This window comes from Vombatus ursinus, unplaced genomic scaffold (genome assembly GCF_900497805.2).
Source record: "Vombatus ursinus unplaced genomic scaffold, bare-nosed wombat genome assembly UNPS02014777.1, whole genome shotgun sequence".
Taxonomy (NCBI): Eukaryota; Metazoa; Chordata; class Mammalia; order Diprotodontia; family Vombatidae; genus Vombatus; species Vombatus ursinus.
This window is the reverse complement of record NW_020954555.1, coordinates 3,046,790-3,058,694: the sequence shown is the minus strand read 5'-3', so window position 1 is coordinate 3,058,694 and position 11,905 is coordinate 3,046,790. Positions and strand designations below refer to the sequence as shown.

Below are 11,905 nucleotides of genomic sequence, written 5' to 3'. Positions count from 1 at the left end.
TCAAAAATAAATAAATAAAAAGAAGGGGTTGAGCGTGGATGGTGTCTGAGGTCCCATTCAGCTGTCGCTCTATGATGCTGTGACTCTTCTTTCTGTCCCCATAGTCAATCAGTTATCAGGTCCTTCCAACAATCTCTCTTCCCCATCGGTCCTCTTCTTTCCATTCCCAATGCCATCAACCTACTTCACATTCTCTCCTCTGGAGGCCTGCAATGGCCTCTAAGCTGGTCTGCCTGCCTCTAGTGTCTCTGCCCTCTCCATCCCATCCTCACGCTGCTGCCAGAGAAATCTGATCACATCACTCCCTGCCTCCATTGCCTAGGAAACCCAAGCCTAGGAGGGCTTAACACTTGTGGGACCAAGCTATAGAGGAATTAAATAAAACTGTGAACCTAACCTCCCTCCCCTCTCCAGAGACTGAGGTGGTATAGGGGGAATTATACCCCTCCTAGGTATCAAGGGGATAATGCTTATATGTTTGTTATTGCCATATCTTTGAAGCAGCTATTTCTTTATTAAAGCTGATGTGGTTAAATGGAACTGGGATGTAGGGGACCCCTAAAATCAGGGGAATACAAAAGGTGTGGGCTTGAGCCAATGGTAGAGAAAGCAGATGCCCCTCTTAAGGGGACCAGAGAATCCTAAGGGAAGGGGAGAAATGAAACATACTGGCCTTTGGGCAGTGAGGACAGAGGACTCCGTGACCTTACTCTCTCATCCTGGTTCTATGACTTTCCACCTGTTATCCCCTTCACCCATCCTCTCTCCCCAACATACCAGTCCATACCTTAGCACTGGTCTCTCAGATACGTACCTTGGCTGAGCTGCTGTGCTTTTGCTTGGTTTTGGGGGGCCTGGGTGGAGGGGCCTGGGCACTGCAGTCCTGCAAGGTCTGAAGTTTGTAGTAGAAGGCGTCTGTCAGTTCTTCCACTGTACAGGTTAACAATGGCTCTCCTTGCTCCTCCGGTGACCCACTGACCACCACCACAGTCAGGTCTAGCCATCTAGGGGGGATCTCAAAGCACATTTTGGGGTCAGTGGATAGACTGATGGTCAGGAAGGGCTCTGTGATCTTCTCCTCCAGCCGTAGGCCAAGTAAGGAGGACAGTGGGTCCTCAGAAAGGGAAGGGTCCTTGCTCAAGACCTTGACCTCACAGGGCAGTGGGAGCTGGGTCATTAGGTTGGCCAGACTGTAGCGTTTCCCATCACTCATCTCTTCCACAAAACCACAAGAGGCGTACAGGGGCAGCAAGAGCTGTTCCTTTTCCTCTCTCTGTTCTTCTTCTTCCTCCTCCCCAGCCAGATCACTCAGTCGATTACAGACCAGAACCTCCCCACTGGGGCCCTCGTCCTTCCCCAACACCTCCAATCGGTCACCTCTGAAAAGGGACAGGGAAGTGGAGTCACCCTCCTCATCCTCCCAGTCTTGTGTGGCCACCACATAGAGTGGAAAGCCAGGTGCCAGGGCAGTCAGGAGGTCAAAAGCTGTATGGAATTCTCGGGGCCGGCGCCTCAATTTGCCCCGGTAGGCTCCTGAAATGAGGAAGTGTCGAGGGGTCTTCCGGCTCCTACCGGAGGCCAGGACCCGCCATGGTGGGGAGGCTGGGCCATGAATCATGAGCTCTTGACCCTTCTTCAGGGACTTATGAAAGACAGGGGGACCATCGGGGACCTCTAGGATCTCTACCCGCATTGGGAAGGGCCCACCCTGGGCCAAGACGTCACTTAGCAGCAAAGGTTTGATGAATTGTTGATGAAGATGTTTTGAAGAGGCAGTGATGTCCTCCACATCTACTTCCAGGATAGACGGGATCTTCACAACATCTGTACGCACTGTGGATGGAGGTGAGGGTCAGTCCCCAGGCCCTGGTGACACCACCCGCTGCCAACAAGCAAAAGACATATCTCCTCCCATCCCTTCCAGGTCCTATTCGAGTAAGTTCATTTCCTAGGAAGGCCCAGCATCTCAGGCCATTTTTCCCTTTCCCTCTTTTCAAAAGAAATGGCCTAAAAGGCTGAGCCATTGTGTGAAGGAGTTAGAAGGATCCTCAGAAGTCTTGGAAGTCAGGTCAGTCCCACCATCTCATTCTACAGAGAGGAAAACTGAGACCCTGAGAGGGAAAGACATTTACCCAAAGACAGTTTCCATAGGGACAGTCAGAGCTGGAAGGAATATTAAAAGTCATCTACTCCAAACCCCTCATATTACAGATACGAGAACAGGTCCAAAAGGTACCTTGGTCTGAGAGGGAGTAACAATTCACCTTGGTTTTGCACTCTGACTCAAAATCCCATGTCCTGTGCCATATGGGCCAAGTGACTTAATGCTCTGTAATAGCTTCTCCCTCATCTCAGGGATCAGCTAGATGGGCATGGATGCATTGGGACACGCTGCTGTGTCCATGGACGCCTTGCCTTGGTAGGGCTGCCCAGGATCTAGAACCCTATGGAAATGAGGGAGTTTCCAGTTTCCAGAAATCCCTAGTTGTGACAGACACCCACATTGCTATCTGTCTCTTTGTTCCCTCTCTTTCCACTCACCTTCCCTCTACCACTTTTGGGAGGCCTTGGGGGCAAAAGGAGGGAAGGTTCGGGAGGGGAGGAAAGGGGTACATCTAGCGATTTGGTCACCCCACCAATTTGAGACCCCTCCAGGACCTTCTTCCAGACTCACTGTGGTTCACAAAGCTCTTTCTTCACAACAACCCTATGAGGGAGGAAACGCCAGGATTATTCTCCCCACTTAGAGATGAAAAAACTAAGGTTTGGAGTGATGAAGTAATCTGGCCATGGTGGTTGGAGCTCTGGGCCGGGAGTCAGGAGGACCTGAGTTCAACTCAGACACTTACTAGCTATGTGACCCTGGGCAAGTCACTTAACTTGTTTGCCTCAGTTTCCTCAACTGTAAAACAGGGATAATAATAGCACATGTTATGCAGGGTTGTTGTGAGGATCAAATGAGAAAATATTTGTAAAGTGCTTAACACAGTGCCTGGCACCTAGTAAGTGATGTGTGCACAGTAGATTTTATATACACATACACCATACCACATCACACCCCCTCAACACACGTTTATTCCCTTTCTCTCTAGGTGCTATGTGTATCTATGTGTATACACACATATATAATTATATACATATATACATATACATACACATACATATATACATACATACACACACACACACACACATATATACATACTTATTCTCTTTTCCCTCTGCTACATTTGTGGACTCACTCAGGCTTACACTGTTTCCAAATGTGGTGCCCAGAATGGAACATAACACTCCAGATGTGGGACTATTGATGGTCCCCTGACCACAGCAAGGGACGGTGGAACTTTTCTTCCCTCCCTTCTCCTAGAAGATCTAACATAACATCACATTATTTTGGCCCCACGTTACCCAGCTGACTCATCCTGAGTTTTTAGTTCACTGAAACCCCCACGTGTTCTTTGCATAAACTCTGGCAATGCCTTGCCATCCTATACCTATCCAGTTGGAGCCTTCACCCCATGTGTGGGACTTCGCCTTTACACCTACTTAGCTTTGTTTGGTGGCTTTAGCTCTTGGTCCCATCCTGTCAAGCCTTTCATTCTGACTTCCAGTTCAGTGTACACGATCACCTTAAATTATTTATCTTGTGTCCTGTGGCTTAATAGCCACATCCAGGGATACCTGAACCTTTGGCTCTGCTATCAGAGCTAATGCCCCTCCAATACTCTCTCACATGCTTTGTGGTCCACCCACCTTGCCTAGCAACTTTTAGGCTCTTGCAGGAATTAGGAGGAGGAAAGCAGGACAGCTAGATGATATAGTGGATAGAGCACCAGGCTTGGAGTTAAGAAGACCTGAGTTCAAATCCAGTCTCAGACACTCACTAGCTGTGTGACTCTGCGCAAGTCACTTAACCCTGTTTATGTCAGTTTTCTCATCTGTAAAATGAGCTGGAGAAGGAAATGGCAAACCACTCCAGTGTCTTTGCCAAGAAAACCTCAAAATGGGGTCATGAAGAGTTGAACGTGACTAAAATGACTAAACATTAACAACAATGAGGAGGAAAGCAAGGAATGATGGACTGTTTTGATATTGGCTTAAGATAAGAATAATTAGAAAGATACATCTGTTCCAGGGTGGGCAAGCCCTGTAATACATAAAAAACAAAACAGAGACAATTTACTTTGGGGTCATTTGCTTCCATATTCCCATTGGACTGCGAGCGCTTTGAGGGCAGGAAATGTCTTTCGCCTCTTTTTGCATCCCCAGTGCTTAATCCAGTGCCTGGCACACAGTAGGTGCCTAATAAATGTTTATTGACTGATTGATTGATATGTCAGCCCTTCTAGTACTTTAAGAACTCGAACACTTTCTAGCTATGTGACCATGGGCAAGTGTCTTTGTTTTCCTCATCTGTAAAATGGCAGTAATATCAGTAGCACCTACCTCACAGATCATAATGTATATAAAGTGCTTTGTAAACCTTAAAAGTGCTAAATAAGTGTGTATATGTGTGTGTGTATATATATATATATATATATAGATATAGATATAGATATAGATATGCATGCTATATAATTCTGAACTGAAAGCCCCACCTCTCTCAACCCCTTGGATTCTGGTCTTCTAAGTAACCCTGATTCCTCACCCGGCCAGCTATCCATACTATCCCTTGGATCCTGATTCAGACCCCTCTATCTTTCCCAGGGTGAAGGCAGGGCCTTGTTGGGGTAACTTTCCTAATCACCAGCAAAGGTCAGCTCCTCCCTGCCTCCACTCTGGGTGATACTTCATTGTGTGCTGCCCATGGGAGATTCTCAAGGGATGTGCCTCCATAATGGAGGGAAGAAGTGAACTGAGCGGCAGTAGATCACACTAGGATTTCCACCATGGTGGTTAGGGAGCCTGGGGAAGAGGCAAAAAGGCTGATTTCCTAGGACCAAACTGGTGTGGCAAGGAGAATGGGGTGCAGAAGGTGGGAAGCCCGGGGTGGCTGGGGCTCATTCAGTGTCTGGTGTCTTCACTGGAGTGTGGAAGACCATTCATAGGTCTCTGTCATTCTAGGATGGCTCCGGAGCTAATGCTTCTTCCACATAAAGCATGTTCCAGAATTAGAAAAGCAAGTGATGATGAAGCTGTGATCAGACTTAGTGCTACCCATCTAAATGGTACCAACTGAGCTTACAATTCCCCCTAATTCCCATCCCTAGAAGGAAAGGGAGGGTGCCCACCAGCGGGCATCCTGTATGTGTTTGGGACACAGTATGCCCTCTACCACTTATTAGCCGAGTAGTCATGGCCAGTAACTTCTCTCTGGGCCTCAGCTTCCTCCTTTTAAAACGTATTCTAGAGTTCTGGAACAGATTACATAGGGCTCATGGGACAAGAGGGGAATTTTTCACCCTCCACACTTTCTTTCAGTGCCCCTTCTCCAGGACTGTCCACCCAGCCTAAAAGGTCCCTGGGACTCACTGTGCATGATGGCATCAATCTCATACTCAGGTTGGAGGATCAGGGAGTTCCAGTGGAGAGTGGGGCAGACAAAAGGTTGATCCAGCAGAACAGGGTCCTGCAACGTCTGGAGTAATGTCTGTGGGAAGCCGGGTCCCCAGCTGTAAAAAGTCCCTCGCAGAGACAGAGGTAGGTACATGGTGAACTTGTGGGTTCCCGAGTTCATCATGCAGCAGGCATGGCGGATACCCTGGTATGTCTCCACAGCCATCAGCATGAGGGGCTGGTCTCTGGGTACCACTCTGCCCTCCACTTTGATGTCACGCCCTGAGCTGAAGTAGATAGGTAGTGCCCCATTTTGGGTGGCAGCAGACATCAGCTTGTCCAGGGTGCCATAGAGCTGAGGGCTGACAGTCGAGCTAAAGTAGCCTGCGGAAAAGACAGCAGAGAATGTCTGTGTCACTTGGTGCCAGCCCAGGGTCCTAAACACTCGGACTTAGCTTGTAAAAAGATCTATACAGAAGGTGGGAGCCAAGGCATGTAACAGCAGAAATAGAGGAACACAGCACAGTCCAGTAAAACGTGTATTGGGAATGCCGGAGCTCAAAACAAGTAAAGACTGGTGAGGCAAGCTAAGGCCAAGCAAAAAAAAAAAAACAGGTTTGAGGTCTGGGGTTTCTGGGGCTATGCTGGGGGAAAGGTGAGGTTCACAGATGGAATAGAAGTGCTGCTTGCGGGTACATGGAACAATGATAACTAACAACAGACTGAAGACAGAGCTGCTCAGTTCTCATTTCACTCCTGTTTTCTCTGCCAAGGAGAATGGCCTTTGTTCTGGAAATAACAAAAGGAAATAGTAAGAGACACACTAGCTACCCCTTGCTGAGTTCAAGTCACTTGCCTTCAGTGGACTGAATGACTATATTCTCGGGCCCAGAAAGAATGGGTGGATGTGACTGCTGAGTTACTGCCAGTAAGATCTGAGAGATCTTGGAAAATGGGAGAGATGTTGCAAGACTGGAGCAAGGCAAACGCTGTCCTGACTTTCAAAGAGAACAGCCTCAAAATGGTAGAACAGTAAGCTCGTCTTCAATTTTAGGGAAGTCCAGAACAGATCATTAGAGAGGTGGCTGGTGAACATCAAAAAGGGAAACAGCAATCACAGACGGCCAGCGATACTCCATTAAGAACAGTTTGTGCCAGAGCTGACTGTCCCTTTTGACAGGATTATTGCTTTACAAATATTATCTCATTTGATCCTTACAACAGCAACCCTGGGAGGTAGGTGCTATTATGATCCCCATTTTTCAGTTGAGGAAATTGAGACAAACAGAGGTTAAGTGACTTGCCCAGGGTCACAGAGCTACTAATTGTCTGAGGTTGGATTTGAACTCAGGTCCTACTGACTCCAGGCCCAGTGCTCTATCCACTGGCCCTTAACTCGAGTACCAAAAAGTCAACCTCGTAAGTACAGGATAGAAGAGGTATGGCTAGATAAGAGTTGTGTCTGAAAAAAAGAGCTGAGGGTTTTAGTGGGCTGGAAGTACAACATGAGTCAGCAATGTGATGTGGCAGCCAAAAAAAAGATAATGTAATGTTGGGCTTAGGCCGTAGTAAACCCTCTGTACTCTGCCTTTATCAGACTCTATCTGAAGTAACACCTTCGGTTCTGGGCATCACAGTTCAAGGACAGTGATGAGCAGAAAACACAGGGAAGGGCCTCGAGTCCTGGGACAGAAAGATCAGCTGAAGTAACTGGGCACGTTCAGCCCGAGGAAGGAGACTTAGGAAGGACATGAGAGCTATGTTGAATTCCTGAAGGGCTGTCGTGTGGAAGAGGGATAGGACAAGGTCTGTCTGACCCCAGAGGGAAGAACCAGGAGCAGGGGGCAGAGGTTGAAAGGGGGTCACTCAAGGCTTGATGTCAAGAAAAACTTGACCACAATCAAAGCTGCCTAGGAGTGGAGTGGGCTGGCTCAGAGGTGGTGGACTCCCTCTCCTTGGTGATCTTCGAGCAGAGATGGAATGACTACTTGTCTGGTACGTTGTGCTGAGGATTCCTTTATTTTGTGAGTTAGATTAGATGGCTTCTGAGATCACGTCTGACTCTCAGATTCTGTGATTCTGTGTCTCAGGCCCCTGCCAGGACAGATTAGCCAGCAGAACTGACCTGACCGACACAGAACCATCAGCTATCTCAGATGCTAGGCCTCTATTTGCCTTGAAATATCCAAGACACCTAGCTAGGGGGCAGGGGACATGCACGGGCAAAAAGTATGTGTGACACTATGAATGTGTCCATGTGTCCAAGGGTGTGTAACCCTCCCCAGGTGTGGGCTTGTGAGTGAAGCAACTTATATATGCAATACAGGTGGAATGTTGCACCTAGCAATCAGTCAGGCACAGTTGTGGGTGGTGGTGATGACACAAAGACAAAAATGAAACCGTCCCTGCCCTCAAGGAACTGAGAAGGAGGGCTGGAAGGCAGCTAGAAAGAACTTCAATCCTACTACAGTTACACAACATAGTTACAGATAAGTAAATTTAGTATGCAAAATACTGCTAGGTTTTGCATACTACAAAAGCATTACTATTACTCAGTATGTAAAACATAAGCATGCAAAAGTGATGGAAGTAGGGACTGGGGGAATTGAGAAAGGCATATTTAAGGTGGTGGCATAGGGACTGAGCATTGAAGGGAGAGTGAGGGTCTGAGAGGCAGAGGTGAGAAGGGAGAATGTTCCAAGTATGGAGGACAGCCTACGCAGAGGTAGAGAAGAAGAGGTGTTGTATGTGGGAAACAATGAATTGGTCAGTGGGGCTGGAAAGTAAGGACAGTTGTGTGTAATCAGCTTGGAAAGATAGGATGGAGGGGTCTTAAGTGCCAAATAGAGGAGTTTGTACTTCACCAGTAAAGGAGAAACTGAGGTTTCTTGAGCAAGGGACCGATGTGGCCAGACTTTCACTTTAAGAACACTGATTCGGCAGCTGTCTTAAGGAGTGGATTAGAGAGGGAAGAGGCGAGAGGCAGGGAGAGCAATGAAGAGGCGATTGTAATAGCTGAAGTAATGAGGGTCTGAGCTCTAAAATGGCTGAAGTAGAAGAGAAAAGAGGAGGGACGGAAGGGATATTGAGGAAGTCATACAAACAAGATATGGAAATCGACTGGCTACAGAAGACAAATGAGAATGAAGAACTGAAAATTATTCCATTGCCAATGCAGCTGACTAAAAGGAAAAAGATGGCGCCCTTGGACAGAGAGGTGAAGAGGAAGGGTGAGTTTAGGGATGAGGATACTGGGTTCTGTTCTGTAAATCTTGAACTGAATGTCTCATAAGCATCTTAAACTTCTAACACATTCAAAACAGAACTTGTTATATATAATATTACCCTCCCCCCAACCCTCCCTTCCAAAGCAACAAATCAATAATAAACTCCGACAGTTCCCGATTCCCTTCAGGATCAAATATAAAATGCTCTTTTTGACATTTAAAGCTCATCACATCCTGGCCTTTGACTAACTGGTGCCGAACTGCCCTCCACATGCTCTACAATGCAGCTAGACTGACCGACTTGCCACTCCTCGCACATGACCCCCTATTTCCCACCTCTATGCCAAGCTGAGCCCCTCCGTGGGATGCGGTCTCCTCACCTTTTCCTTTTAGTTTTACCCGGCTTCCTTCAAGGCTGAGCTCAAACCCCATCTTCCCCAGAAGGCCTTTTTGGCTCCCCCCATGTGCCTTGTGTTCATCCGCTCTGTTATGGGGTGCCCTGAAAGTCTTAGTGAAGTCTGAAGCTTTAATAGTTTAAAACTTAACTAACACTGGAAGGAGAAAGGGAGGTAAGGAATAGGGGAAATTATCTCACATAAAAGGTGCACAAGGAAGAGCTTTTACAGCAGAAGGGAAAATGGGGGGGAGGTCTGATGCAGGCAACACTTGAATCTCACTCTCATTGGAATGAGTTCAAAGAGGGAAATATATAAACACACACACACACACACATACACATACACATATATACATACACATTCAAACACACACACACACACACACACACACTCAGTTGGGTTACAGATGTCTATCTTACCCATTGTGGAAGTAGGAGGGGAAGGAGATAAGAAATAAGAGGGCAGGGATGATAAAAGGGAGGGTGGATTAAAGGGAGCGGTGATTAGAAGCAAAATAGACTTTTGAGGAGGGAAGTAGTTAGAAAAAAAAGAAAAAGAGAGAGAAAGATAAACAGAAAAAATAGGATGGAGGGAAATACACAGTAATCATAATTGTGAATGTGAATGGGATAAACTCACCCATAAAATGGAAGTGGATAGCAGAATGGATTAGAAACCAGAATCCAACAATATTTTGTTTAGAAGAAAGATAAAGATGCACACAGAGTAAAAATAAGTAAAAATAATTATGCTTCAGCCGAGGTAAAAAAGGCAAAGGTAGCAAGAACTAGCTAAATCTAAACATAAAGTAAGTATAAGAGAAATTAAAGAGATGAATAGAGTTTTAGAAAAGTTAGATATGATATGATCACACTAGAAAAAACTGAATGGAAATAGAAAGGAGTATACCTTTCACATGTGGCATTTCACAAAAATTGACCATGTATAAGGGCTCACTCATAAGAACAATAAATAATTTCATTAAAGATAATGATCATAATGAGACAACATACCAAAGTTTGTGGGATGTAGCCAGAGCAGTACATAAGGGGAAATTTATATCTCTAAATGCTTACATTGGTCAAAAAAAGAGAAAGAGCAGATCGATGAATTGGACATGCAATTAAAAAAAAACTAGGGAAAAAATAAATTAAAAATCCCCAATTAAGCATCAAAATAAAAATCCTGAAAATCAAAGAAGACAGTGATAAAATTAAAAGTAAAACAACAACAACAACACTGAACTAATAAATAAAACAAGGAGCTAGTTTTATAAAATTCAATAAAATAGATAAACCATTGGTTAACTTGATTTAAAAGAAAAATGAAAACCAAATTACCAGTATCAAAAATGAAAAGGGTGAATGCACCACTAATGAAGATGAAATTAAAGCAATTATTAGCAGCTGTTTTGCTCAATTATAGATCAATACATCTAATAATCTAAGTGAAATGGATGAACATTTACAAAAATATAAATTGTGCAAATTAACAAAAGAGGAAATATAATAAATAACCCTATCTTAGAAAAATAAATTGAGTGGGGCAGCTAGGTGGCTGAGTGGATAGACCACCAGCCCTGAAGTCAGGAGGACCTGAGTTCAAATCCAACCTCAGACTTAACAGTTAACACTTACTAGCTGTGTGACCCTGGGCAAGTCACTTAACCCCAAATGCCTAAAAACAAAATAAAGAAAAAGAAAAAGAAATTGAACAAGCCATAAATGATGTCCCTAAGAAAAAAAATCCCCAGGACCAGATGGATTTATGAGTAAATTCTACCAAACATTTAAAGAATAATTAATTCCAATACTGTATAAAATATTTGCAAAAACAGGCAAAGGAGTCCTACTAAATTCCTTTTATGACACTAATATGGTTTTGATACCTAAACCAGGAGCAAAAACAGAGAAAGAAAACTATAGACTAATTTCCTTAATGAATATCAATGAAAAATTTTAAATAAAACACTAGCAAGGAGATTACAGCAATGTATCACAAGGATAACACACTATGACCAAGTAGCATGACCAGGAATGCAGGACTGGTTCAATATTAGGAAAACTAGCAGCATGATTGATCACATTGATAACAAAAGCAACAAAAATAATATGATTATCTCAATAGATACAGAAAAAGCTTTTGACAAAATACAACACTCATTCCTATTAAAACACTACAAAGCACAGGAATAAATGAAGCTTTCTTTAAAATGATAAATTGTATCTATCTAAAAACATTAGCAAGCATTATCTGTAATGAGAATAAGCTAGAAGCCTTCCCAATAAGATCAGGGATGAAGCAAGGATGTCCATTATCACTGTTATAATTCAATATTATGCTGGAAATGCTAACAATAGCAGTAAGACAAAAAAAAAGAAATAGAAAAGAAAAAGGATAGGCAATGAAGAAACAAAATTATCATTCTTTGCAGACAAAATGATGGTATACTTAGAGAATCCCAGAGAATTGACTAAAAAACTAATTGAAACAATTAACAAGTTTAGTAAAGTTGCAGGACATAAAAAACCCCACATAAATCATCAGCATTTCTATATATTACCAACAAAGTCCAGCAGGAAGAGATAGAGAAATTCCATTTTAAATAACTGCAGAGTATTGATTGTAATCCTAAGGGATCAGGGGCCTTTCCTGGGTAAGGACTAGATTAGGAGAACTACACCTCTCCCCACAATATACCACCTTGGAAGCAGTGAAAACTTCCAAACCCCCAAAACTATCTCTAAAAACAGCAGTGCAAAAAAAAAAAAAAAAAAAAAAAAA

At 44.2% G+C, this 11,905-nt stretch overlaps 1 protein-coding gene across 1 annotated transcript in view; it reads right to left on the bottom strand.

Annotated features, from left to right (window-relative positions):
• Positions 1–11,905, bottom strand: part of LOC114045079 (protein THEMIS2-like) — a 34,200-nt gene that overhangs the window by 4,878 nt on the left and 17,417 nt on the right. The window contains exons 3-4 of the mRNA XM_027864917.1: positions 5,473–5,880; positions 815–1,833 (exon numbers count right to left, since the gene is read on the bottom strand). Of these exons, the coding sequence (XP_027720718.1) occupies positions 815–1,833; positions 5,473–5,880 (1,427 nt within the window). The remainder of the gene's footprint in view (positions 1–814; positions 1,834–5,472; positions 5,881–11,905) is intronic.